The sequence below is a fragment of the Aulonocara sp. 'chitande type north' Nkhata Bay genome, linkage group LG7 (genome assembly GCF_057382095.1).
Source record: "Aulonocara sp. 'chitande type north' Nkhata Bay isolate Kocher_YH1m ecotype deep benthic linkage group LG7, A_spYH_male_GT1.1, whole genome shotgun sequence".
Taxonomy (NCBI): domain Eukaryota; kingdom Metazoa; phylum Chordata; class Actinopteri; order Cichliformes; family Cichlidae; genus Aulonocara; species Aulonocara sp. 'chitande type north' Nkhata Bay.
This window is the reverse complement of record NC_141350.1, coordinates 23,096,518-23,124,349: the sequence shown is the minus strand read 5'-3', so window position 1 is coordinate 23,124,349 and position 27,832 is coordinate 23,096,518. Positions and strand designations below refer to the sequence as shown.

At 40.4% G+C, this 27,832-nt stretch overlaps 2 protein-coding genes across 2 annotated transcripts; both read left to right on the top strand.

Annotated features, from left to right (window-relative positions):
* The first annotated feature begins 6,236 nt into the window (after positions 1-6,236).
* On the top strand, positions 6,237-19,833 carry LOC147325139 (rhombotin-1-like). Its single transcript, XM_086299480.1, has 5 exons — positions 6,237-6,656; positions 8,136-8,349; positions 12,008-12,133; positions 12,472-12,580; positions 19,136-19,833. Exons 1-4 carry the CDS (start codon positions 6,635-6,637, stop codon positions 12,575-12,577), a joined length of 468 nt encoding a protein of 155 aa, XP_086155606.1. The 5' UTR covers positions 6,237-6,634; the 3' UTR covers positions 12,578-12,580; positions 19,136-19,833.
* Positions 19,834-21,680: 1,847 nt separating this feature from the next.
* Positions 21,681-27,764, top strand: ric3b (RIC3 acetylcholine receptor chaperone b). The gene is made up of 6 exons (XM_086299477.1): positions 21,681-21,927; positions 22,439-22,665; positions 22,983-23,061; positions 23,569-23,662; positions 24,332-24,462; positions 26,594-27,764. Exons 1-6 carry the CDS (start codon positions 21,807-21,809, stop codon positions 27,076-27,078), a joined length of 1,137 nt encoding a protein of 378 aa, XP_086155603.1. The 5' UTR covers positions 21,681-21,806; the 3' UTR covers positions 27,079-27,764.
* The last annotated feature ends 68 nt before the right edge of the window (positions 27,765-27,832 follow it).

The window sequence follows — 27,832 nt, the reverse complement described above, 5'->3', positions numbered from 1 at the left end:
TCAGTCATTTCCCATGTCTCATGAGCACAGGTGAGGGTTGGAACGTTGATGGACTGGCAAATCAAAAACTTTGTCTTTCTGCTCCATTCTCTTCACCACAGCAGTCTGACACTGCTGACGTTGCACCAGTCCAACTAATGCTCTGTTTTCCTATGACTCATAAATAAGAAATACTTGAACTCCCTCATTTGAGGCAGTGCATCTCCCCCAACTCAGAGAGAATTTCACTGTTCTGTTGAAATCTAAAACCTTAAAGCTTTTGATGCTTCTCTCACTACTAGACCAATCTCTATACCAAGCAGCCTTAAATGTTGACTGTTAAAAAGACCCAAATTGTCAGGTACAAGATGACATCTTAAATTTCCTATGATGGAGCAGTGTTACTCGGATTCTGCTCAGGCACAGCAAAAACCTGTTATCAGCATATAGTTCGGTGATATTTATTTAATTTTATAACAGTGTGATATTAAAAATATTTATTTGGTCTCCAAAAATAGGTTTTCTCTTAATCAACACAAATTAAACCTGATTACACATCTCTGAATTGGTCGGTCCTTTATTCACAATATGACAATAAACACACATATATTTGTGATTTCTGCATTTGATCCTGAGATGACCTGAATGCAGCAGTCACAGAACTTTCTGGATGAGTTTGTGAGATTTACTTGCTTTGTTTAAAAGCACTTTATGTCCTAAAATCTGAATTTCTTTGGCAGATTTCCCCATCCAGCTCAGCCAAGGAATCAGAACAAACAAGCTTACTCTCAGAAATCTAACCTCTTGGGAGTCCAGGTGCAGCTCTGTTACAATCAGCCAAGCCTGTCTGGTAAAGCACTTTGCTTTGTGTAAGAAATATAAAAATGTTAGTGTTATCGTCCAGTTTCCAAGAAATTCATCTTGCCATTTTCACATACTTAAGTGGAATTCAAGGTACCACAATCGTGTATGCTACCGGGAGTGAAGGACTTGGGTAACCTAAACAGCATGCATGCATTCAGTATCATGGGAAGGCTGGAGCCTATCTGGAACACAGAGAAAGATAATCATTCACGCTCACAGGCAACGGGGAGAACATGAAAGGCCTCACCAGCTGCTTGACTCAAACCCAGGACCTTCTTGGTGTAATGAAAGAAGGCGTTAAAGAGTGCTAACCACTGCACTGCCAGGCCACCCTGCTAGCATAGAGTTGTTAAAAACAAAACAAAGAAAAAAACCCACCAACTGCAGAGCAGTTAGCCCAATGATGAAAGCACTGGGTCTAAGTAGAATGCTGACTGGTTAGGCAGAAGGCTTGAATATGACTATTTTCTGTTGTTGGAGCTAAGCTAAAGGACCAACAACAGCACAAACGTAAAAGCTGACCAAAGACTGCTTTTTTCAAGATTTCTGACACCGCCCCCTGGTGACAGCACACAGCTACAGCATGTGGATGTGAGTGCAAAGCTCTCTTTACAAGCTCTGTAAAGAAAGAAAAGCAAAACAAAAAAAATGTGGTATGTGTATTGTTAATTAGTTCTGCTAGCATTAAATAAATATTTGATTTTAATTATTCTGTTTGTCATGAAAGTTTATTTTGAACAACACTTCCACAGCTTTTTGTTACGTTACTATTACTCTTTAAATGCTGATTCTAGCTGCTTAACATCTGCACTACAACCAAATTTACATGATGCCATTTAACACTGTCACATTTTTAGTTTAGCATTTTGTTAGAATGCAAATTTTGCTGGTGGAAATGGTACTAGCTTTGCAGGTGTAGCCCGGGAGCCTTTTGCTGTGAGGCTAAATGCTGACCACTAAGCCACCCTGCTGCAAAATAAATATAATGTAGAAATTTCTCCTAGATGATTTCATGAGAAGTTATCGGAATAACCAAATAGACGCACCATGATTCATCATAAATGTATACAAAAGATCATGGAGATCTATCAAATATCTGCTGCTATAGTTCATTTTGGACCAAAGGGTAGCTTTTCATTTAGCGACTGGAAAAGCTTTTGCTTCTATAAAGAGAAACGTCTATGATTTGTGTACACAGGTTGGTTCTTTTAGATTTTGTTTAAACATCCGACAAAGTTACACATAAAAAAAATACCTTCACAGCACAGTAGATGTTTGAAAATTAGCCCCAAGCCTAAATAACCCTTGTTTTTCCTCCTTTACATCTGAAACGAAAACACAGCCTGTGGTTTCACATACTGAACTATATACAGCATCCCACAAAATGCAGCAGCTTCCTGGTAGTCCCTTCTCTAAATTCGGCTTTTACTTTTAAAAACTGTGCTCCCTGCAGTAGCCCCTCATGGCATTATATATGAAAACAGCCCTCCTAAAAAAAAAGCATTACCTAAATTTGTATCTGCCCTTTTCACACTGAAGGCAGGATGGCAAGCTGTAGCAGATGGCCAAAAGACTTCCTATTTTCACAGACTGCTAATTAGAGCCCTAACCACAGCTCACCTTTAATGTCAGCCACAGACTGCTTTTAGTGCAATTAGCCTAATGGGGTCCGGGCCTGTGAATAGCCTGTAATATTTAGTAAGGGCCAGGCATTGCACTGGAGTTAGTGTATGTCAAAATAAAGGACAAAAGAGGTCTAACACATCGCAGAACCATTTATTACAGGAACTGATGGAGGGCGAGACTGTAACCGTGATTACCCAGAGAAACTATTTAATTAGATGCATTAATAATTGAACTAATTAGCTCCCATGTGTCTCGCAAATGAAGAGGGAACCTGGAGCTTCACTTGCACCACATCAGCTGATTAATTAGTCTGCTGATCGTTAGCTGTCTTGATGGCCTATATGCGATCAGATGAGAGGGTGGATAATGAGGAATAGTCGGTCGATGGTGCTGGTTAATTAGTGTGACCTGATCCAGGGGCCATGTTAGAACAGTTGTTGTTCACTTCCAAAAGAGAAAAAAAAAAAAAAAAAAAGAACAGTTGTTGATGCCACAGCTTCTAATGAGGAGGATTTAGGGCCGGATGATCTATTTGGAAGCAGGCTGCAGTGTTGTTTGTGGATTTGGATGTGTACCAGCCTTGATAACCCCTTTGAAAATCACTACATTTTTCCAATAATCTGTCTACAGGGACTATGTCCAAATGTTCAATATTAACTTTAAATAATGACCTTCCCATGCCCTACTGTATTTCTATTCATAAAATTTCAATATAGTGACTTACAGCAGGTCTGGGACTTAAAAATTGCCTTTCAAGGCTATTCACAATTCATCTTTTGCATTTATATAAGGAGAGAATTGAATGCAGTAGGCTTATGATAAATCTATTTTAGATGGTTCCATAGCAAGAATTCCTATAACTACTGCGTCTAAATGTCTTAAAGATTAAATTATTCACCTTAAATAACTTATATAACATGTTCTTATAAGGAGGTAATATTATCAGTCTATTACTGAGGTTGCAAAGACATATAAATGCTCTACAGCATAATTAAAGTATCACATCATCTTATAGTATTAATCAAGACTGTGCATTATGCCAGAGGAAGTTGCAGGACTATCCAAAACCAATTTGTTGTTCTTAGTGATGTTCTTAAATGGCTTTAAAAATGTGTTTTCTTCAAATGCCTGCAGTATGATTCATGACTACATTGAGTTTATTGTCCTATAACTGATTCACAATATGACATCTCTTTCAATACTATAGTATCACAAATAAATCAATCAGTTCTTTATCGAACGCCTTCGTTTTAAGATTCTTTCTCATGTTGTAAAATCATTTAAAAACAGTTTTCACAGGACTCTACGCTGTCCTGTGAAAAACTGAGTCCACCCCATGATTCAGTGGCTTGCAGAGACATCTTTAGCAGCTGCAACTTGAAGTAATAATTTTCTGTATGACTTTTTCAGTCTTTCACATTGTTGTGGAAGAATTTTTGCCCAATCTTCTTTACAACATTTCTTCAGTTCATTCAGGTTTGTGAGCATTTGTTTGTGCACAGCTCTCTTAAGGTCCCCAACAGCTTTCAATTAGGTTGAGGTCTGGACTTTGACTGGGCCATTGCAACACCTTGATTGTTTTTCTTTTCCCACTATTCTGTTGTAGAGTTGCTGCTGTGCTTGGAATCATTGTCCTTTTGCATGCCCCAATTTTGGCCTAGCTTTAGCTGTCAGACAGATGGCCTCACATTTGACTTCACAATGCTTTGGTATACAGAGGAGTTCATGGCCAACTCAGTGACTGAGTGCCAAGGTCCGGTGGCTATGAAAAAGCCCACATCATCTTCTCTCCACCAATGTACTTAACAGTCAGTATGAGGTGTTTGTGTTGACATCCTGTGGTTGGTTTTCATGCTGTGCATCAATTAATATCTTCATTTTGGTCTCCTCTTACAAGAAGTCTTGCTGAGAACTTTGCAAACATAAGCTAGACAAGGCTTTCCCCCTGACAACCCTTCCAAAACAAGCCATATTTATTCAGTCTTTTTCTAATTGTAGTGTCATTTTAACATTTAACATGCTAACTGAGGTCTGTACAGTGAGATGTGGCTCTTGGGTTTTTGCAGTTCCACTTAACATTGCATGGTCTGATCTTGGCGTTAAATTGATGGGATGTCCAATCCTGGGAAAATTGACACCTATATCAAGTGTTTTCCAGTTCCGAATAATCTTTCTCACTATAGAACGACGGACTTGAGATTATTTGCAAATGGCTTTATAACCCTTTGCAGACTGGCAGCAACACTGTCGGTTAAGCAATTGCTGATGTCTTTCTTCCTTCTCATTGTGTTCACACACCTGAATACTACAGTCCAGCAAACTGCCAAAACATCAGCTAAGTTAATCAAGTGCATTTAATTAACAGCATCTGGCCACAACATATTCTCTTCATTTTTAATGACTCCTTGCTTACGATATCACTATTATACTCGAGGAGTCAGAAGGTTATAGCAGCCAGTCTGCTGACAAATGCATTGATACATTAGTATGATAGCCTGGATAGGATCTGAGCACTTTATTTCATTAATGTTACCATGTGTATCATATGTATGCGCCACAGAACATTTGTCTGCATGCAGCGGCTCTATTCCCCACCAGTTTGAGAACCACTGCTTATCACCTATTAACAACCTGTGGTAATAGGTTTGCCAATTAGGTCATTGTGACCTTTAGCTGATGTATATTTTTATGGTTTTTGCTTAATATTTCCACATTGGGCTGCACTACCAATTTCATTGTCAGTTTTAGCTAATTTCTAGAGCTTAGATTTCCTTAAAAAATCGGCATGTAGCTTTAGGTGAGCCTACTCAAGCCCTAAACTCTTTAGTAGACACACCTTTGTTTTAATGTTTTTATGTCATACATGCTGATCATAGTCTCACGGGGACCCAAAGTATGATCATTACTTTTCTGGCATGGTCTATGCTTTTTGTGTTCTATTAACTTCTTAATTTTCCCACAAGGTCTTGCTGTATGTAATTGCTCTATTATGAAGCTTTCAGCTACTTTATTGCTCTTTTATAGGTTCCAATTTCCTGTCATATTCATGGAAGACTGAAGGTATAGACAAGCTTTTTTATGTGATCTATATTGGCATCGCCCCCACTAACCTACAATCTCTAAAGCATTACTAAAAATCTCCAGAAGAAATGATGTTGGGCTTTTAGCAGTTTAATCATGTTTTTATTCCATATTTCCCTGTTCAAGGCCATCTAAAATGATGTATTCATTTCGAAACCCGGAGTCAACGCATTAGGGTATCTTTTTAAGTATTTCCTGATTATGGCATCTGGAGATTTAATCACCTGTGTGGCTATTTAGTTTTGAAAACTGTATTACAGATACCTTTCATGGTATCTGTAATACAGTATAGTCTTAGTCCGAGCTAATCTATTACCTTTAAAAAACACCCCAAGTACATTAATAAAGGATGAACACGTTGAACAGGCGCGCGCCTGTGCACGTTCGCGCACAAAAAAGGCTCTGCATCTGTCGTGCTGAAAAGCCACAGCTTTGACTACAGGGCGCCCTGGAGATAATTGGTGTCCTTGGAGTTGAATAAGCTCATTTTAAAACACCTCAGGCCCGGGCTGTCCTGGTGTGTGACTGTGTATTGAATAATTGATTTGGAGAGGGAGGGGGCGGTTACTATCAGATCTGAACATAATGACTTTATATAATTAGCACGCAGCGTTAAAAAAACATTTGACTCTGGGAGTTTTTTGCAGTGAGAGAGAGAGACAGAGAGAGGGGAGAGAGAGAGAGAGAGAGAGGAGGGGGGAGGCTCGTTGTGTGCAGGAGGGCTCATTTGAGGGGAACAGCCGCAGCCTGTGCAGATAGAGAAATACTTACGCACTGACATCAGCCAAGATAATGCTAAGCCACTGTTGATTTGGGGACATCTCTACTGCAGGGCAAGGTGATACTCCGAGAAGCTGTTTTCATCCATCCACGGGCTATTTTTACGCGCGAGGGAAAAGAGAGCGACTCCGCGGCTGTTTCTCTCGGCTCTCTCTTCGGGGACTATGAAGAGCGGAGCTGAAGTTTGAGCGACTCTAGGTTCAAACAGCGCGTCCAGGCCTCAGTGTTTGTTACCGCTCTTCCACGCAGGAGAGTAAAGGCTGGTATTTCTCCCACTGTTGGATTATTGCCGTTTACCTAAAGGATGGTGCTGGACAAGGAGGAGAGTGAGTACACGTTCCCTTGCTTAAACTGGTACTCAGTACTTCCACTTTAATGGGCACACCTGTGCAACACAATGCAACCCCAAGCAACTATTTTACCACATCAGGTCGATTTTGATGATGTTGACAGAATCATAAAGGCTTTAAACCAATAACATGCTTCAGGTTACTTATATATAAACGGAAACAACACATCTCCTACAATGTCATAAAACTAGAAATAGAGATAAATGTCCCACAGACTTCCCTAATGAAGTATATATATATATATATATATATATATATTCTTGGATGTTCGTTGTCTCATCCTGGACTGTGGTGCTGACACTCACCAGTCCCCGGCCCCCTTCCTTCCGCTTAGCGTACAGCCTCAGGGTGCTGGACTTGGGGTGAAACCCTCCATGCATGGTAAGGAGCTTTCTTGTCTTTATGTCAGTGGCTTCTATCTCCTCCTTTGGCCAGCCTATTACCCCAGCAGGGTACCTGATCACGGGCAGGGCGTACGTGTTGATGGCCCGGATCTTGTTCTTACCATTCAGCTGACTCCTCAGGACTTGCCTGACCCTCTGCTGGGGTCTATCACACCAGGCAAGACCCCAGGTGCAGGCTGTGTAAAGATGCCCCAGAGACAATCCAGCACATAACAGCAGGGTGCAAGATGCTAGCAGGCAAGGCATACATGGAACGCCATAACCAAGTGGCCGGCATAGTGTACAGGAACATCTGTACCGAGTATAACCTGGAAGTCCCGAGGTCAAAATGGGAGATGCCCCCAAGGGTGGTGGAGAATGACCGAGCTAAGATCCTGTGGGACTTCCAGATACAGACGGACAAAATGGTGGTGGCTAACCAACCGGACATAGTGGTGGTAGACAAACAGAAGAAGACGGCCGTAGTGATCGATGTAGCGGTTCCCAATGACAGCAATATCAGGAAGAAGGAACACGAGAAGCTGGAGAAATACCAAGGACTCAGAGAAGAGCTCGAGAGGATGTGGAGGGTGAAGGTGACGGTGGTCCCCGTGGTAATCGGAGCACTAGGTGCGGTGACTCCCAAGCTAGGCGAGTGGCTCCAGCAGATCCCGGGAACAACATCGGAGATCTCTGTCCAGAAGAGCGCAGTCCTGGGAACAGCTAAGATACTGCGCAGGAACCTCAAGCTCCCAGGCCTCTGGTAGAGGACCCGAGCTTGAAGGATAAACCGCTGGGTGTTTTATATATATATATATATGTATATATAAATATATATATATATATATATATATATATATATATATATATATATATATATATATATATATGCTCTATTATACTCTATTATATTGTTAATGTGCAACAATTAAAAAAATAGATTGCAGAAAAAGCCCTTATTGACATTCACTCTTTGTGTCTCATTCCTGACAGAAAACTAACACTGAATCTCCTCTGTCTGTCTCTGTGTCTGTCTCTGTGTCTGTCTGTTTCTTGGCCTTTTTCCTGCCAGGTGTGTCTCTTGTGTCCCTCCAGTCCAGAGAAAAGCCGAGGGGCTGCGCCGGCTGTAATGGGAAGATACGGGACCGCTTCATGCTTCAGGCGTTAGACAGATACTGGCATGAGGACTGTCTGAAGTGTGCCTGCTGTGACTGCCGCTTGGGCCGGCTGGGCTCCACACTCTACACCCGGGCCAACCTCATCCTTTGCCGCAGAGACTACCTGAGGTACGGCTCCCATATGTGAAATGTGAGCGTTTTTCTTAGAGAATGGTACTACGATATCAAAGTGAAGCAAGTGGCCCTCACAGGCAATCAAGTGTCCACAATCGCCAACACGTCAGTAAATAAATTAAATCTGTCCAAGCATCATTTGACAGTGTTTGGATGTGGTGTGCTTGAGAGGGAATGTTTTGAGTCACCATATTTTGACTCTGCGTTACAGTCTTGTGGAAAAATACTTGTTTGTTTTTCCCTGTGAAAGGGTTTATCCTGCAGGGTGACAGGGTTAACGGTTACATTATCCAAACATGGACTAGTTTTGAGGTTTATGGGTTCAAGAGCACAAATAAGAACATCAGCTGTCTGCAGTAAACTTGCACAGACATAAGCATCTTGTATGCAGCATAAGAAAGAAAAGGCAGAACAGTGAAGCTTGCACTTTGTAAATGTTTCCGTTGTCTCTTATAGTTCTTAACATGGGCTTTGATAATGGTTAATTTCGTCCTAAGAAGACATGTAGCTGGAGACATCAGTCTTTAAAGGGTGATATTAGCTGTGATTATGCTGTGGATATGAAGTTTTATCAAGTTTGTGTTGGTACTTCAGTAGAATGAACAGTTGATGCTTTTCAATTTCAATACACTTTTATTTAGATAGTGCCAAATCACAAACAACTCAATTTTTGTTATAAGTTAAAGACCCTTCAATGATAGAGAGAAAACCTCAACAATCAGACAACTCCCTATGAGTAAGCACTTGGCGACAGTGGGAAAGGAAAACTCCCTTTTAACAGGAAGAAACCTCTGGCAGAACCAGCTCAGGGAGGGTCGGCCATCTGCTGTGACTGGGCAGGGGTGAGGGGAGGGAGAGAAGAAAAAAAGAGAAGAGAAAAAGAGAATCAAAGAATAATAATAACTAATGATTTTATAAACTCATACAAAGTGGATAGTTTCATCAAGGAGCAGCACCACAGACTGCAGGTGTGAAAAATGAAGCCAAAGCAGGTGTTCGTCTGGACTGAAAGCACTACATCCAGATGAACAGAATCAACTTTTTGGGATTATCTTACATGGATGACTAAGCATGCATCAAGACATGACACTGCTTAATTTTTTCCTCAATAAAAATTTTCCTAGTGAGTTCATGGTTTGATACGCTTGCCTTAAGTTCCCTTTATGTTCCCATGTTATTAATTTACCAAGTTCTTGCCCCAATTAGAGTAAAACTGACTATAAAGCAGGATCTCCTTCAGGGTTTGGCCACCTCATGATTACGGTGCACGGCCATCTGTACAATATCTGAAGTTATTCTGCACCTTTTGTGACTATGATTTGGTCAAGGATGACTATACAGGTAAGTATGTTTCAATGTACTTGGGGTTTAAATAGATTTCTACCTTAGCCTTTTTAAAACCATCAACCTTTTCTAAACAAACCTTGTCTGCATCAACGGGCTCCACTCAGAGTTATATGCCTCTGCTTTTTCTTGCCTAGAAATAATGATATCTGGTGTCAGGTCAGCAAGAGAACTCCTGATATCGCAGCCACATTGCTGAACTCATGTGTTAGTCTCATGTACAATCCAGCTGGATTTGGTTGGAGCTAAGTCGCTCATTAGCTGCACTGCACTTAGGAGACCAAAACCCCTTTTGACAGTTAAATTGGCTAGATTGCCTCCTGTTTTCCTCATCATTGCAAGGGTGCAGACCAAAGGCCTTTGAAGAGTGGGATTAAAACCATGTGATTTCTTTTAATTGGACCATTTGTAGAGAATTAGCATTGAGCTTCGTAGCCTCGTTAAGGAGCAGGAAAAAAAACCCACCAGGTGCCTGACTCGAGCTCGTTAGATCAGAACATTCTGTTAATTAGGTCTCACTTTTGTTCTCACGTTGGTCACTCATTTGATGACGTTTTCCATTTGTAATCCAGGGCTGCTCAGTGCTTTTCTCCCTTATTACATGGATGACCTTTTTCCATAAGGGTTCCTCCAAAGCCCCCTTTTTCTATTTGGCCTCTAATGGAATATGGAAATCAGCAGCAGCCACTTGTCTTCGTGTGTGCCGGGCTCTTGGGGAGTTATTTGGTCATTCTGTTAGAGGTGAATAAGCGGTGAGGCCATCTGCAGCTGGCCAGCACAAAGCATTTATAGCAACACAGTTTGTTCTCAGGTGGTCTGAGGACAAGGTTCAAAAGTTGCCAGAAAATTTGGGGTTTCAGAAGAGAGTAATAAATTGACTTTCTTCTTAAAGCAACTGACATTTCATATAAATCGTGACATTTTCATATCAGTTAATCTCTATTTTGCTGCTCTCTATCAGCAGTAATGCATTAGTGATAGAGCTCATATCCAGTTTATGAAAACTCTCACATTTGATATTCTGAACGCTCACATATGTGAAGAAAAAAGATTAGTGCAGAAATAACAGATGTTTGAAGAGAATAGATGGAAAGTTGTAACCCTACCTTCACCCAGTGTTGGCAGAGCAACACTGTTAAAACAATGGAGTGTACTGACTTTTTTCCAGGCTTGCTAACTGTAGTGCTATACCTCTAACCTCTTAACATGCCTCAGATTGTTGCCGACCTATGTAGGGTTAGGGACATAGTTTAGGTTCTGAATTTATGGGACATTTACCAAATGAAAAACATTTAAGAGAAAAACTGTAATGTCAGAACATATCAGACGTTGTTGGAGACATTTTATAGTATAATCAGCTGTTGATGAGCTAACCAGATTTTAAAAATGAACCTTTAATGCTGAACTATTGTAAATAAATGGAGGAAATGGAGAAAGAACATATCATAGGCTAAGAGGTATTCAGTGTATTGCTAATACTGATCACTGATCACAGCAGATATCTGTCCAACCCGGATGCTGGAGGTGTCTTCCGAATAAAAGAGTTTTTCCTTCCCACTATCACCAAGTGCTGCTAATAGGGGGTCGTGTGACTGTTGGGGTTTTCATGCAATTTTTACTACGCAACATAAAGAGCTTTGAGGTGATTATTTGTTGTGATATAGCTAAAACTGATTTTAACTGACTTACTGGAGTTTGTGTGATGCATTACAAACCCTGTGGTTTTCTCATTATCTGTCCACATGGGGTGTCTGGACTAATTTTGGCAACAAAGCTGAAACAATTAATCATACATGCCATTTGACAAGTAAAAACATGAAACGTTTTCTGCAGAAATTCAAGCTTTTCTTGCCTTTCGCTCACATTCCAGCTTTTTGACTGTCGAGTCTGCAGATTGGTTGATAATAAACTTAATGGTTAGTTGCAGCCATAGCTTAATGACACAGCTCCAGATCTTATTATGAGAAGCTCATACTATCATCTCCTCATAATTACTACTAGAGGCGCGATTTGAATGGTTTTTCACACTTGGCTGCACTTATATGTATATAATGTGGGCTCTGCATTAGGGGGAGTGGAAACAGCCATCAATAATCAGGAAACGCAGTGCGGTTCACCGCTATAAATCAGTAATTGAAGTGATTATTTGCGAACGGTGCTCGAGCATCATCTGTGATGCTCTCTGGGACACACAGGCTACCTTTTGTCCTCTAGTTCAGTGTTTTTTTTCCTTCTGCAGCTCCTGGCTGAAATGTATCTGTGTTTGTCCAGATTACAGGCCTGTTTGTTGCCCTCTCTCCCTCTGCAGGCTCTTTGGGGTGACGGGGAACTGTGCAGCCTGCAGTAAGCTGATCCCTGCCTTTGAGATGGTGATGAGAGCCAGAGACAACGTCTACCATTTAGACTGCTTTGCCTGTCAGCTCTGCCGCCAGAGGTAAGATTAGGGTAGCAATTAGCCAGGGAGATCAAATTCAGTTGACTTATCTCGGAGATGTACTGGTGAGCTCACTGGTCATTAAGAGCATATTAGCAGTGCACCGTAATCACAATGCAATGAAATCCCCTTCACTTGAAAAACTTCAAGGGGTTAAAGACTTTGTATATCACTCAGACAGTTAATCAGGCAGCAGTCATGCAAGATTAAATTTCTAAGCATCATTGCTACAGATGTATGCTGAAAATATGCCTGAAATGCTCCTCTGGGACCTCATCATTCACTTCGGCTGTAGCAAGAACCAAGACCCAGTTCCATATTTTGATTTCTCTCTGCAGATTTTGTGTGGGAGACAAGTTTTTCCTCAAGAACAACATGATCCTGTGCCAGCTGGACTATGAGGGGGGCCATCTTAATGGCAGCACCGAGAGGCAGCCTCAGTAAGAGGTAATATTCTGATGACGGTGAATTACAGCTCCAGACACACGGTCTGACAGTTTGAACTAAACCATGCACTTAAATAATAGGAAGGTATACAAGTGAGCGCCCAGGATCATCCCAAATATGTCCACATGCAGACACGAGAGTCCCTAACAAGACGTTGCGAATTTAAAATTCCTGCAGAGAAAAGTTTAGTGTGTTTTCCACATTATGTGACATTCAGGCATAAATGTGGGAATCTCTTAGCCACATATTAATCAGACTGAATATTTTACAGACTTTGCACAAGGTTTTACCGCTTGACAGGCATCTTAAGCATCTGCATTTTAGACCTGAACTTTTCCAGTACTTAACAGACATGTGAAAATTTGGACCTCACTTTAACCTCACTTAAACATGCAAGCCTCCCCATATTAAGTCTTTGTGTGGTTAGATTGCGCTGATTTAAATAGTAAATAGTAAATGGATTGCTTCTTATGCACTGATCGGGCATAACGTTATGACCACCTGCCTAATATTGTGCTGGACCTGTCAAGGCCGTAAAGGTGTGCTGTGGTATCTGGCACCATGACGCTAGCACAGAGCCTTTAAGTCCTGTAAGTTGCAAGCAGACTTGTTTGTCCGGCACGTCCCACAGATGCACATGGACACCAGCATCCACGTGATGTTGCTTTGTGATCCAGTTTTTATACTCAGGTGCCCATTGTTAGTGCTTTCAGTGGAGGACAGGGGTCTCTTTGGATATGACTGTGGCTATCCCATACATAACAAACTGTGATGCACTGTGTATTCTGACACCTTTCTACCAGCAGCATTAACCTTTTCAGCAGTTTGAGCCACAGTTGCTTGTCTGTTTGATCGGCCCACACGTGCAGCCTTCAATCCTCCTATGTATCAGTGTGCTTTGGCCTCCCGTGTCCCTGTTGCTAGTTTACCACTGTTTCTTCCTTGGAACACCTTTGATAGATACTGACCACTACAGGCTGAGAACACCCCACAAGAGCTGCAGTTTTGGAGATGCTCTGAACCAGTCACATAGCCATCACAATCTGAAGCTTGTCTAACTTGCTCAAATTGTTACTCTTGCCCATTTTTCCTGCTTCTAACACATCAGCTTTGAGGAGAAAATGTTCACTTGCTCTCTAATATATATCCCGCCCACTAACTGGTGCCATGATGGAGAGATACTCAGTGCTATTCACTTCACCTGTCTGTGGTCATAATGTTATGCCTGATTGGTGTATAGGGCTTTTCTACTCTACTTGAACACTCAGAGTGCTTTGTACTATATGTCTCATTCAACCTGGCATGCAGACTGAAACAGGTCTTAAAAAATGGTCTGAAATTCATTTGTGAAACCAGCTTTGGTAGCACCTGTCCTATCTAAATGAATGGTGGGAGAGCCGTAACTTTTATTTCAGCTGTTACCATCTTGTAGTGAAGCAACAGTCAAATGTGATTTGAAACAAACCTAAATTTCAACCCTTTGGTGTGTTTGCCTCAAAAAATCATTTTCAACCCCAATATTTAAATTTGCTATGCATGCATGTTACTTGGCTTTATAGATGGCTCAATCAAAAATCAATCCTTATGATCAACATCTCTGGCTGCAGTAATACTTAATACTGATCTACTGTGTGAATATGTCAGTGTAACATCTGACATAGGGAGGCCGGTATCTTTGCAGTAATACATTTCTTCTGTATATTTCCGTTCAGAAAAATTGTAATTGTGTGAAATTTCAGAATTTCCTTTCAAGATTATTTTGCAAACATTCTGGCCCAAGTAAATCTCCAAAAAGTTGATTCTGTTCATCTGGACGTGGCGTTTTGTGGGAGAAACGTTTCGTCACTCATCCAAGTGACTTCTTCAGTCTCAGCTGACTGCAGGTTTCATCTTATAAACAGTACATTTGCATAATGACTGAAACCAGCCCAGTGAAGGAACAATGGGCTGGGAGGTCAGTTCCTTAATCTTACGTGAAAAGGGAAAGACCATCTGTGAATCGAGGAGGGGGCCTAAGGGTACATCTTTCGCCATCATACAATGCTGTGATTGCAGCCATTCCCTAACTGTCTGTGAACGGTACTCATGGCCATTGATCAGTGGGCTTTGATCAGTGGGTTTTGGTCAGTGGTTGTTGATCAATGGTCATGAGAATTTGCATAATTAAGATTAAGGAACTGACCTCCCAGCCCATTGTTCCTTCACTGGGCTGGTTTCAGTCATTATGCAAATGTACTGTTTATAAGATGAAACCTGCAGTCAGCTGAGACTGAAGAAGTCACTTGGATGAGTGACGAAACGTTTCTCCCACAAAACGCTACATCCAGATGAACAGAATCAACTTTTTGGACACTGACTATCCACTATATCAAAGTATAAATCAGTATAGGCATGTAAAGCTTTAGTGTGGTTCTGAGTACGGCTTTTTCTTTGAAGTAACTGATTAATAATTCTCTGCTTGATATTGGTCCCCAAAGGATATCTTCTTGGCTACTTTAGGAAGATTAATATGTTTGCTTTTATGAAATTTATCAGTAGTAAAACTAAGGGAGTGCGCTGTGCTTAAAGAAATATGAGCTTCCAGATCACTTTTTGTGATTCACACAGAATTAATTAGTACAGTGTGTACTTTGCAATGTTCTAAGCAAGGCTCAAGGGTCTTAAGCAAAGCAAAAATGTTTATTCCAGCCATTAAAACGCTGGATAAAGCTTCCAACATTGCAAGTATTTCTCCCTCACTGTCAGGTATACTGTCCAGTGCTGTAATAATGGGAGCGTTACAATGGGACAACATATTCATTGTGGTTGGAGATGTTCTCTGCACTGCAACCCTGTAACTCCACTTAAACTCGTGTATTCTTGCTTGTTATTAGAGAGAATTTAAGGTTTACATACATGACAAAATGACCCATCGCTGCTGTTCTGGTTCTAGTCGTGGGGGGACTGAAGCCTATCCCAACTACAATAGGACGAGAGGCGGGGTACACACTGTACAGGTTGTCAGTCTTCGCACCCACATCTACACCTATGGGCAATTTAGAATCACCAATTAACCTAACATGTCTTTGGACTGTGGGAGGAAGCCGGAGTACCCGGAAAGAACCCATACAAACACGGGGAACTCCACACAGAAAGACTCCAGCCAGATGGTGGGGTCAAGTCAAGACCTTCTTGCTGTGAGGCAACAGTTCTAAACACCGTGCTGCCAGAGAATAATCATAATAATTCTGTCCTTATCTGTAGAACTCTTTATAAAGTTGTTAACTGTAGTCACATAAATCCTGTGGAACTACATCCTGGGCTCTGCCTTTTGTAAACCCCTAGATGGGCATGTGAGCGGTGTTGGGCTATGAGTGCAAAGGGTTTGAGGAAAGCTGAAAGCAGGCAATCCACAAATATGAAGTTTTCAAGGTCAGAAACATTCCCAAAAGCCACCAGTGGCCCAACATATCATTATGATACTAATTGTACTACTACAGCAGTAAAATACACACCATCGCCCTGCACGATTGGACACTGGAAGCTGAGAGTTACTTGTGAATGATTTCTGATCTTCCAGTTAATGTTGAAAAATCTTGCAGATATCATTTGTTTTCAAAAAAGAAACATCTTTATGTATTCAGGGACATAAACACCAGAGTATTCAAGGTTTTAGGCAAGTATATTGTTAACTCAGGTTAAAAATGAGGTAACTTTATTACAAATGCAGACAGATGTTTGTCATATGCTGCATGTTTTGCTTGGAGCTCTCTAAAATGGGAGTCTACTTTAGATATGTGGCCCCAACCCTGTAATTTTGATAAAATGGATACAGTGAAAGCTTTTTGGCTTCGTAAGGTTGTAACTCTTTATAAATGTTCTCTCGAGATCCAAGTAGCTTTGTTGATGTAGGATGTTTTTTTTTTTTATCTTTTTCCTTTTTGAGTTTTCATGAATGTGACCACTGGACGACTGCACATGTGTGTTTTTCCACCTTCAAGCAGCTGATTAACATGTAGATTAAAAAAAGCATAAAAATAATAATAAAAAAAACACTACAAAGAACATTTTATTGTGAAAAATAATAAAGATAAAAACATGTTTGTGTTCCACTGAACACAAACTTGGAAATAAAATTGTGCTTTGTTGTGAGAAAACAACCTTTGGTGAAAGTAAAGCAGAAGTAAATAAAGTATAGAGAGCAGGTAAATTCATCTACACTCCAATTGGGAGAATTAAATATTAATTATTCTCCTGAGTTTTTTAAAACAAGTGTTAAAGTTTTTAGGTTACATTTCTGTGAGTTGCTTTCAGTGCAGTGCAGTTGTTGTTATAGTTACTGAACAGCACACGTTGCTCAGAACATTATTTGAAATACAAATTTTATGTAAAAACACAAACTTCTGTGGCTTCTGTGAGCAAATAAAGGATTGCATTCATCATAGAACTGCAGCATGTTTTTGTTTATGGCTATGGAAAAAACAGTGCACTGATCTCTGACCATCAGAGGCCTTTAATACAAAGCAGGATTTCATCTTATCTGGGTAACCCTCGGTTATCTGCACTAAAAAGTTCACTTCTTAATAGGGTACTGGGTGGGTACTGGGACTGAGGTCGCGTTCTAGATTACAGATCAGCAGCTATGAAATCCCTGCCTACAAAACAATCATAGCATCACTATTCCTGGAGGATCCCTCTGACCTCTGAGCACAGATAGAAGGTTTTCATTAGCATCTAATGTCTTCGTGTTTCCCTGTTGATCAGTAAGAAATATAAATTCTTATCTTTTCAAGTTGGCAACAAACAAATTTATTTATTTTTTTTCATGGATAGATGATCCTAGTCTCGGTGACCAAAATGCTTAAAGTGCAAACGCACATCCAAACAGCACTTTTAAAGCTAGACTGCTGCACACTGCTTTTCCTCTCGTACCACTCATGTTGTTGACAGTAGTATGAGACAGTCAGCATTATCAATACAACCTCTTCATATTTTTCTCACAATTTGTAAAATTAGCTACTTTGTTGCCAGTGCACTTATCCATAATTATAACATAAACTCTTTCATGTGAGCGTCCAAGGGGAACCCTTGGCTAATTTAATGAGTTAATAGCCTACTTCGTGTGACCGCTTATCCAATTTTCTAGGAGGTGTCTTCCTGTTAAAAGGGAGTTTTTCCTTCCCACTGTCACCAAGTGCTTATTCATAGGGGGGACATCTGGTTGTTGAGGTTTTCTCTGTATTATTGTGGGGTCTTTACTGTATAATATAAAATTGACTATTGTGATATGAATTGAATTGAATTGAATTGAATTGAATTGAATTGAAGATAAAAGCATAAAAACCTGTGTAGGTTTAAAAAGCCTTAAGGGAGAGAAAATGGCAAAATAAAATGAGTCTATTTTTTAATTTGAATGCATAGAGGCAATTAATCTCAGGTCAGCAGGCAGCCTGTTCCAAAGAACAGAACAACTGGAAGCATCTTCAGAATACTTTGATGTGATTCTAGGAACATTTAAAAGTTCTCCACCTGATGACCTGAGAGGTCTGACTGGGTTGTAAACAGTGAACAAGTGAGAGCTGTACCAGGGGGACAGACCATTGAGACCTGTGTGAACTAATAGTAGGATTTAAAAGGAAATTCTATGTTGGGACTGAAACTCTGTGAATCACTGTTGAGCTTCAGCTCACTGATGACTTTAGCGTGACCATTTCTGTGGATCTAAATCCTGATTGGTACTTATCACAAACACTTCAAGTTGAATTCTCCATTTAGTTGTTTGCAAAGTATGTTTTCAAATATTCTGCTGAGGAAAGAAAGATTAGAAATAGGTCTGTAATTATGAATTACCAATTACTAAGTCATTTTTCTTGAGCGGCAGTGTGATTACAGCACATTTGTGAGAAATATGGAAAGTGCAGGTCTGCAGAGAGCTGCTGATAATATTTACTAAAGGATTTGTAAAACAGTGATATACTGATTTGAATAGTTTGGTGTGAATGGGTTCAAGTAAAGAGGTGCAAGCTTTTAACTGATGAATCATTTCTTCGAGATCTTAGAAGTCTAAAAAGCAGCAGGGAAACAAAACAGGAAAAGGGCAGGCTGAACAGTCAAAGACAGGTGAAAGATAACAAGGGCAGGGGAAACAGACGCAAAGGATGGAAAAGAAAGATGAAGTGAAGCCACAAGAAAAGCAATTACCAAAATAAAACAGGAAGTGGAAAGACAGAAGACAAGAAAACTAATACAGGCAAATCAAACAGGTAGGACGACACTGTAATAAATAAAAGAGAATTAAACGCTTATGAGGCCAAAACTATCATCGGCAGCAACAGCTTTGTTAAACTTTCATATTCGTGTTCATTATGAGAGCTGAGCATGAAATAAATTATGTATTTAGCATGTTTTTACCTGTTGAAAGTACCCTTGTAGCCCACAGTGTATTGTTCATAATACAAAACCATTGTTTTGCTATTACACTGCAGTTACTGGATACATGAAGCTGATGATATTGTTTCTTGTGAAGCCCCCAGACCTCACTCTGACATATTTGATGTTTTCCATCTCTCTCTGCAGATCAGAGAAAGGACCACTGTGAGCCAGCTGGACTACGAAACTCACAGCAGCACACACCTCATCAGCTTCTTTTTTCAGACTGAACTGTATGGAAAAAAAGAAAAAAAAAGAAAAAAACATTGATTGAACACATTTCCAGCAGCCCAACTTTGAACTCTTTATTCCAGAGCTGCGTGACTATTTCCCTTAAAGCTGACAGTTCTGATCAGATGGACTTGAGATCGACTGGGGAGTGAAAACGGGGTAGTGAAACTATCAGAAGATATTTTCCAGAGGACCTAATGTGGACGGTGAACAGAAAAAGAGTGAACTAGTGTTTGCAAATAATTCATAGTCTACTTCACCAAATGTGAAACACTAGATGGATGGAAAGAAGTCAGCCAGGCCACACATAGCACCAACCAAGTCATCCATCAAAGAAAAATACAAAGTTCCCTCTGATTGTCAGATCGCTCTGGCAGTCACTGAAGTGTCTTTTGTGGTGAACCCCACCCAGCTGGCTCGAAGGAAGCCCCGAAACAAACGGAAACTTTAGCAAAGATTGTTTGGCTCTGTTCAGCAACTGAGGAGTACCAGCTCCATCTCCCCGCCTCTCCTCTCTGAAGCCTCGAATGGGACTTCGAGCCCACTCTAGTTTTGTTCTCATTCTGCTCGCAAGCTGTTGTTTTCTTGACTAATTAAACTGGATTTGAATTTCACTTTGTGTGCTCATGGTTTTTTGTTTTTTTGTATGTACTGAGATTGCCAGTAATGGGTGGGAAAAGACATGTCGCCAGAGGGAATTAACAGTCTAAATATTCCCTTCAAATGTACAAAAGTAATAACTTGTCTCGTAAAAAAAATCGAATACAAAATCAAATGTGCTTCCTTCAGACGATGAATATGCAAATGGTTCATTTTCCAAGACGGCATAAAACATGTGCACAGCATTTTCCTGCTTCAGTAAAATCTGAGCATCCCGCTCATATCAGACAGGAATTGGGAAAAAAAATCACACTCTTATGTCCAAGGGTTGAACTCAGATTTAGAAAAAACATTTACTGTTCAGTGGCCTGCCCCACAACTTCACTCTTACTGCTCTTACGGCAACATTTAAGCCCAGAAACAGTCCCTGTTTTCAGAGATAAAAACATTTAAAGCCTTCTGTACACCTGCTCTCTACCAAGTCCATGTTAAGGGTTAGTCCGCATGCATGGTGCAGTTGATTTAGCAGGGAACTTTAGGATTCACTTAGTTAGGTTTTTACCATGGGATACCTCTAACAAATACACTTTCTAAATTTCTCCCTACTGCATCTTTAAGGAGCAGAAAAGCAGGGAGAGACGAAGGAGACAACAAAAGGTATGTGTGAGTGGGACGACGCAGTACATGAAATAGTGTCAACCTTTTGGAAAACATCATATTTACAACTGCGGCATCTTCTTTTTAGGTATAATATCAGTTACATGAAAGCTGAAGTTTTACTGTGGGAGTCATATTTAGTTTTTCAGGATAATAAATTTAGTATTTTTAGTATTTAGTATTTATTTATTTATTGTCATTGTCAAGAACAATGAAATTGCGTTTGGGGCTTCCATACAACCCAAAAAAAAGAAGAAAATAATAAATACCCCTTAAAACCCAAGTGTACATATTTAACCCAGTGTGACTCCAATGCAATAAGACAATCCTTAGCAATAATGTTCGTAGAAATTCAGACAAAGACCTGAGAAACATGACAAAATACAACAATGCAACCCATTCAATATTATTGTACTGTGAGATATGATATCAGATATGATAGTTATCTATTTAAGAAAGAGGGGGGGGGGGGGGGGGGCAGGAGGGGGAAGAGAATAAAGATATGATGCACCAATGCAGACCAGTTCATTGCTATTAAGAAGTTGGATATGGTTATTGTATGTAAGTATTTTATTACTGAAGGAGGAAAGAAATGCAAGTGCTAGGCCCTATAAACTCACTGGCTTCCCATTTGATCCAAAATCCCATCCAATCAAAAAAACAAACAAACCCCAATATACTTTGTGATCTCTGTATGGTATAGGCACACTTTTCATCTCACTACTTTTAACCCCTTAGTGTGGACAAATCCTCCTGAAATCAAAGTACTGGCACATTTTTCTTAAAATAATGAGGACCGTCCTATCACTGTTTTTATCTTCAATGCTGTGGGACAAGCTTCCACTTTCTATTAGATCAGCCCAGTCAGTTTCCAATTAAAAAAATGAAAAATAAAATAATAATAATAATAATAGTTATTATTTTTAGACCCAGGAATCTATGACCTGATGTGATGATGAACAGATATTCATTCGATATAATGGTGCTTTTATTAGAAGCGCTATGATGTTTTCATGAATGGCAGTGTAAGGAGTGCCCCCTGTGTCTGAAATGAACTGTTATGGCCAGCTCGTGATAAAGCTCATTATAAAGTGGTACACACACACACATACAAAATCTTTCCATTACCAGCCAGGGACATTAAAAACACTCATACGATCATTTGGCGCCACCCAACGGCGAAACTATGTAACTACAGCTCCCGAGCACTTCCGCTCCTCCAGCCAACAAGGAAGTTCACCACACTCCAGTCTTCGTCTGCGCTTTCTCCGCAAATCTGACGCAATATCGTCGTTATTTCTGTGAGGGAGGTGACCGCTCACCTCTCGGTATGGCGATGTCAACCTTTCAGAAGGTGACCCTCGCGACGTGCCTCGTGCTGTGCGTCGCGTTGATGCTTCCCAAAATGCTGTTATCCCGGGGGAGGAAGGATGCTGCCGAGCGGCCGGAGGGTACGTCGCATTTCACGGCTTTACTTTACTGGTCAGGTTGCCTCTGCGGTTCATATGGTTTATATTTTATATATATATATACATATATATATGGATGAGTATCTTAATTTATTAGATTTTTAAATTGTGTTATACTATTTCTTTTGTTAGTATTTCAATCCAAAATATGTTCTGCATCATTTATGCATCACTTTAGTTGTAGTAGCATTTTCCTCCCTGGAGAGGGCGCCAAACACACACATGACACTATCTACCGTTATAGGTGTATAATATACGAACTGCTTTGTATTTAAAGGGGTTATATTTGGAAAACAAAATATGACTCTGTTGGCACACCTGCACAGACATTAGATGAAGCCTAGCTCTTTACGCAAAGCCTGACTTATTTATTCAGTGAGCGCTGTGCTAGTCAAATAAAAAATGCATTACTTAAAAAAATCAGACAATAAAATGCCTTTCAACAGCAAGATTATTTCTGTGGCACTGACTCCCATTTGGCTCCTCACTGCAGGCTCAGGACGGTTCCCTCCAATGTTGCACCGTCAGATGGCTCCGGAGAGCAGAGGTCAGAGAGCCGCGGGGTCCGGAGCCTCCAGGGCCCACAACACAGAGGCCATAGGCAGAGGCAAGGGAGCAGGAACAGGGGCGGGAGCTGGAGGCAAATCCAACCTGGCAGGACAGATCATCCCCGTGTATGGCTTCGGGATCTTGCTCTACATCCTCTACATCCTCTTTAAGGTGAAGTACTAGCAGCTGGCGAGAAGAAACAGCATGAGATGTACCTAAAAGCTCTTTACTGAAGTAAAAACTAGCTTTCATGTAGCAGCTGTAATTAAACATCTCTCATCATTTACACTAAATTGCGCAAGTCAAAGTATTTTAATGTCAAGTAAAAATGAAACCATAAAGAAGTGAAAAGTGTTCACAGTCTTTTCTGCAAAGGACTGATGTTGTTTGTTATAAAGCATGAAGTCAAACACACACTTCCCTGTGGGGTTGTGGGATTTGCTGTGTTGTTTCTTTAAGAGTTTTAATCCTGATTCTCTCTCTGCTAGATCACGTCTAAAGGGAGCAGCAAGCCAGCAGAGGGGAGGTTCCCTGCATCACGCTCAGAGAACCTCAAGAGAAAGATTAGTAAGTTTTACACACTCTCATTTAGCAACTTTTAATCACTTTCCCATCGTTTTTGCTTTTGTAACTAAGCTGCTAAATGAATCTAATGTTATTTTCTGATGGAAGCGCTGCAGGAGCCACATATTATCACTGTTGTGCTCATTATTGTCTGAAGAGCGTGTATAATGATCGTTGTCATTTTATGTAGTGGTAATAAAGTTGAAGAAACACAATTTCCCCTTTTTTGGTTTCCAGCATCGACATCGAGGGAGCATTTCAGTCATTATTAAAGCTGTTTACATGCATTAAGTCACTCGCTCTCAGAAAGCATTTGTGTTTATCTTTGGTTTGTTTTGGTTATTAACCCAATAAGAAAAACCCCAAGGTTGTAAAAAAGAAAATAATACAACTGTACATTGTTCAAATGATTCTGACTGCCTGTGCGTCAGTGCGTTGACCTATATTGTCTGCATAATTTAAACGTACCGCAACCCTTTCTCCTGACTTTGTCCTTTCTTGGCCCTCCAGCTGATTTCCAGCTGGCCCAGCTGCAGGAGAAGCTGAGGGAGACAGAGCTGGTGATGGAGAAGATTGTTTCCAAAGCCCACCACAGTCCTAACAGGTGACCGCACGCCTTTTACAGAAGACAAAAAATTGCAAAACCTATAGAGCTTGTTTGTTTTCATTTCATGCATCCACAATCTCTTCCACAGCAGAGATACAGTGTGGGTATAATTATTTGACTCCCTGCTGAATCTGTCGGTTTGCTCACTTACAAAGAAATGAACAGTCTCTAATTTTTATGATACTTTCATATTAATGAGAGGGACAATAGCAACAAAAAATCCAGAAAAAAAAACATCATATAAAAGTTAGAAATTGATTTGTGTGTCACTGAGTGACATAAGAAGTTGATCACCAAGCAAGACACAACCCAATAAGATGTTTCTTGTTTACTTATTGGCCCCTCGGCGCACGGAAGTCGTTTTGTACCTTTAGCAGAAAAACAGCCCCAAAACATAATATTTCCAGCTCCATGCTTGACAGCGGAGGGTCATACTCAGCATTTTTCTTCCTCCAAACCCAGCGTGTCCAGTTGATGCCAAAGAGCTCGATTTTGGGCTCATCTGACCACAGCTCTCTCTCCCAAGCCTTCTCTGAAACCTTTGGATGTTCAGTGGTAAACTTAAGACGGGCCTGTGCTGGTGTGTTTACTTCTCTCATTGTTCAGAGAGCTGGCTTTTAAATATATTCATTCAAAGCTTAAACGTTTCTGTTTTCCTGTGTGCAGGGTGAAGGGCGTGATGGCGGACCAGGAGGAGAGCCTCCTTCAGCAGTTGACGGAGATAACACAGATGATGCAGGAGGGTCAGCTGGTGGAGGGAATGGCTCCAGAGAAGAAGCCCCAGGATGAGTGGAAAGGTAAAAGATTATATTTTACCCACAGGAAAATGTTTTCTTATCAGATTTTTAGGAAAGAAAAAAAGCGACTTCATCATCTTCGCTCTCGTTTCCTTTGAATGTGTTTCATTAACTGAATTCTTTCTGTTCCAGCTGTAAAAGAAAGTGATCCTCTTTGATTTCACACTGGTAACTGTTCATCACTTGGGTTCGGGTTCATTTGCTGTCAATTACTTCCTCCACATCCTTTTTGGCTTGTCTTTGTGTTTTTGCCGAATTCACAGGCGGCCTCTGTAGTTGCTGGTGCTGTTTTAAGATGCTTTAAGTTTAAGGGATTTTTCTGTCATCAGCCAGGCTGTTGATTGCATTTCATGTACAGCGATGTTTTCATTATTCAGGTCAGTATTGGAAGTGCTATTCTTACCACATCTAAGCATAGCCACTTTGGCTCTCTCTCTTTCTGAAAGTTGTGTTAAGTGGAGTGCAGCACTGTCCTAAGGAGACTGCCTATAAAGGGGAAATCATCCACTTATAAAAATGAATATTGTTTTAGGCAGAGTCACAGAACGCTGTGATTGCACCTCCTGTCATGATGATTATTTTTGGTCAGCAAGCAAAAGGCAGTTTTTACCAAAGTAAAGAATAAAATGATCCAGCCAGAACACGAGCGATCTGTGTTTGGTTTTAAGTCCTTGATAGTTTATTTCTTCTTCAGAACTTTCTGTACTTTGATATATCTTTGATATATCTATTTCCTGTGCTGTGGTTCTGAATTCCTTTTTTGTTTTCATACTCAGTTCTCTGGTCTCTGTTCAGTGTTTAACTCCAGCTGCAGTCCCATTGAATCCAAAAAAAAATGACTGAAGTGAAGTCAGGAGACCCACTGCTCTGTGTGTGTGTGTGTGTGTGTGTGTGTGTGTGTGTGTGTGTGTGTGTGTGTGTGTGTGTGTGTGTGTGTGTGTGTGTGTGTGTGTGTGTGGACAAAAGCCAGACTGATACTGGAGTTTTAGGGCTGACGATTTTTAGAGTGAGAAACTCCAGACTCTAAATATCAGCAGTTTGTCTTTATAAATTAATGCAAACATACAAAATGAATCAGTGGTTGTTTTTCACTTTTCGGCTGCATGTGCTGCAGACAGCAGAGAGTATTTAAAACAATGGCGTAAAGTAATTAACCTCCTAAGACCCGAACTCTTCCACTGCATGAAACAAAGAATTACCAGATATATATATATATATTTTTTTTACCTTATTTTTGTTTTTAAGAATAATAAAAGCCACATATGAGGATATTCATTTAAAATTTTGATAGAACAGTAGCAGTATAACGTCCTCGTAAGTGGATATCAGGCCCTTGTAGAGCAAAATTCATTATTTTGGTCTAAATAACCCAAAATGTGATGTCCACATATGTGGACGGCAGGTCCTAGGAGGTTAAAACATTTTGATCTTTTTTTGCCTTGATTAGCATTCAAATCATATTGATGTATATCTGACCACAACAATATGTGAGTCAGGGTGAAGGACTGGAGCGATGACTTCCACCTAATAGTCTGTCCTTAGTTTACTTTAATACACTGAAAGTGGAATTTCAGTAAATCATTTCGATGCATTTGCATGTGAAGAAGTTGATAATTGCTCCTTTATTTCTTTGATTTTAGATTCTTTATTGACCAAAGCATCAAATTAACTGTCCGTTTAACACACCCTTGGAGAGCTCTGCAACAATGAAAACAGTTGCTTAAGGTTGTGGCTTATGCACAAAAAGAACAAATTCAGACCAGACTTTTGTGTGATTTCCAAGTTTTTTTCAAAGTTCTCCCAAGCAACAAGGCACTGCTTATAATTATTTGCCTTTCTGTCAGTAAAGTCTCTCTTTCAGCAACTAACTTTACACTGCACAGGGAGGAAGTGAAGCCAGCGATTCCCTGTATGTCGGAAAATGTTTCATAGGATTTCATATGATTTTACTAAATAGTTTTTTTCTTTGCTTAAAATTAAGTTTTTACCTAAATTTCAGTTACAAAGTAAAGCTGCAATACTGAATGGAAGATAGACAGATATAGATTATCCTTTGCTAACTGCTGTATTTTTGATTTCAAAACAATAGCGATCAGTAATGAGGGGATGCATTTCTGAAAACTTTCCACAGATTATCCAGAAGAGCCTCATCCATACTGGGAACATTCCCACTGCTGTTGTAAGGAGCACCACCACAGTCCACAGACAGAGGCAGAGAGAACAGAAGGCGACGGGGCCGACCTGCTCGAAAACCTCCCTGCAGACGTCACAGGTGGAGACGTGGTCGAGGAAGCAGAAGATCTGAGCGAAAGAGCTGCGAGAGAATCTGATCTGACAGCAGCAAGTAGAGACGATGTAGGGTTAGAGAGCGATTTAGGGAAAACTGAGGAGGAAGACATGCACGAACACAGAAAGCAACTGGGTCAGATTGATCTGGGTGTCCCAGAGGAGGAACTGGTTGGAGTCCTGAAAGAGCTGGAGCTCACGCTGAGAATGACATCCGTATTGGAGCAGGAGAAGATTAAGGACCTGGCGCAACCAGTGGACTCGGAAACGGCCTGCAGCTTGGTCAGACGGAGAAACAAGAGGAGGAGAGCAAAGAAAGACACAAACTGACCAACGCAATTCAGATACAGTCAACTTGAGCCGGGGTCTGGTTTGGGAGGGCGGATGGGGTTTTTAGTCTGTTCTCATCAGATTGGAAGTAACATGAAAGCTGGTGATAGCATGACAGTTTCTCCAGCCTTGCTTAACTTTAAGTGAATACATGAGAAAAGATGTGAACAGGGCATATTTTATATCAGTAATATCAGCTTGATCCAGTGGCTGAAAGGTTTATAAAACCCTCATTATCTAATACAGTATTACCCGTCTGCATGCATGAATTCATAATGTGCTTCCAGGATTTCTGGTGATGTGCTGAAAAGGTGGACAGTATGCACACAAAACCGTTTGTTAGATCTGTCACGAAGGTCAGAAGGCATCAGTTTCTGCTCCTCTAAGGGGACCTAATGTTATTTTATCTGGTACTGGAAGATGAAGTATATCTAAAATTAAAGAAAAACAAAAAACAAGAGCAAGTAAGACTGAATCAGACCCCAAATGGGAATGCAAATTGTCTTAATACCTAGTGCACAATATTGGGATGTTTGTGCCTCCTCTCACTTTTGTCAGCAATGAAACACTACCATTAAAACTGCAGTCATTTTAAATTTTGTTTGACAGTTTTCCTACTGTGCTCTTGGATTCCTTTGTGTGAGCAAATGCAATAAATGACACTATTCTTAATTTAAGGAACAAAAGTCAAGTTTTCAATTAGACAGGAGTTAGCCGAGTCCTCTTCTCCTCAGTGTTTAATATGAAGAAGTGC

What these genes read in the sequence shown, in the direction of transcription:
- LOC147325139 (XM_086299480.1), top strand. Translation starts at nt 6,635, where the DNA reads ATGGTGCTGGACAAGGAGGAGA. An exon ending in GGTGCTGGACAAGGAGGAGA is followed by an intron (nt 6,657 to 8,135) that starts GTGAGTACACGT and finishes TTTTCCTGCCAG; the next exon opens with GTGTGTCTCTTGTGTCCCTC. An exon ending in TGTCAGCTCTGCCGCCAGAG is followed by an intron (nt 12,134 to 12,471) that starts GTAAGATTAGGG and finishes TTCTCTCTGCAG; the next exon opens with ATTTTGTGTGGGAGACAAGT.
- ric3b (XM_086299477.1), top strand. Translation starts at nt 21,807, where the DNA reads ATGGCGATGTCAACCTTTCAGAAGGTGACCCTCGCGACGTGCCTCGTG. An exon ending in TGCTGCCGAGCGGCCGGAGG is followed by an intron (nt 21,928 to 22,438) that starts GTACGTCGCATT and finishes TCCTCACTGCAG; the next exon opens with GCTCAGGACGGTTCCCTCCA. An exon ending in TCCTCTACATCCTCTTTAAG is followed by an intron (nt 22,666 to 22,982) that starts GTGAAGTACTAG and finishes TCTCTCTGCTAG; the next exon opens with ATCACGTCTAAAGGGAGCAG.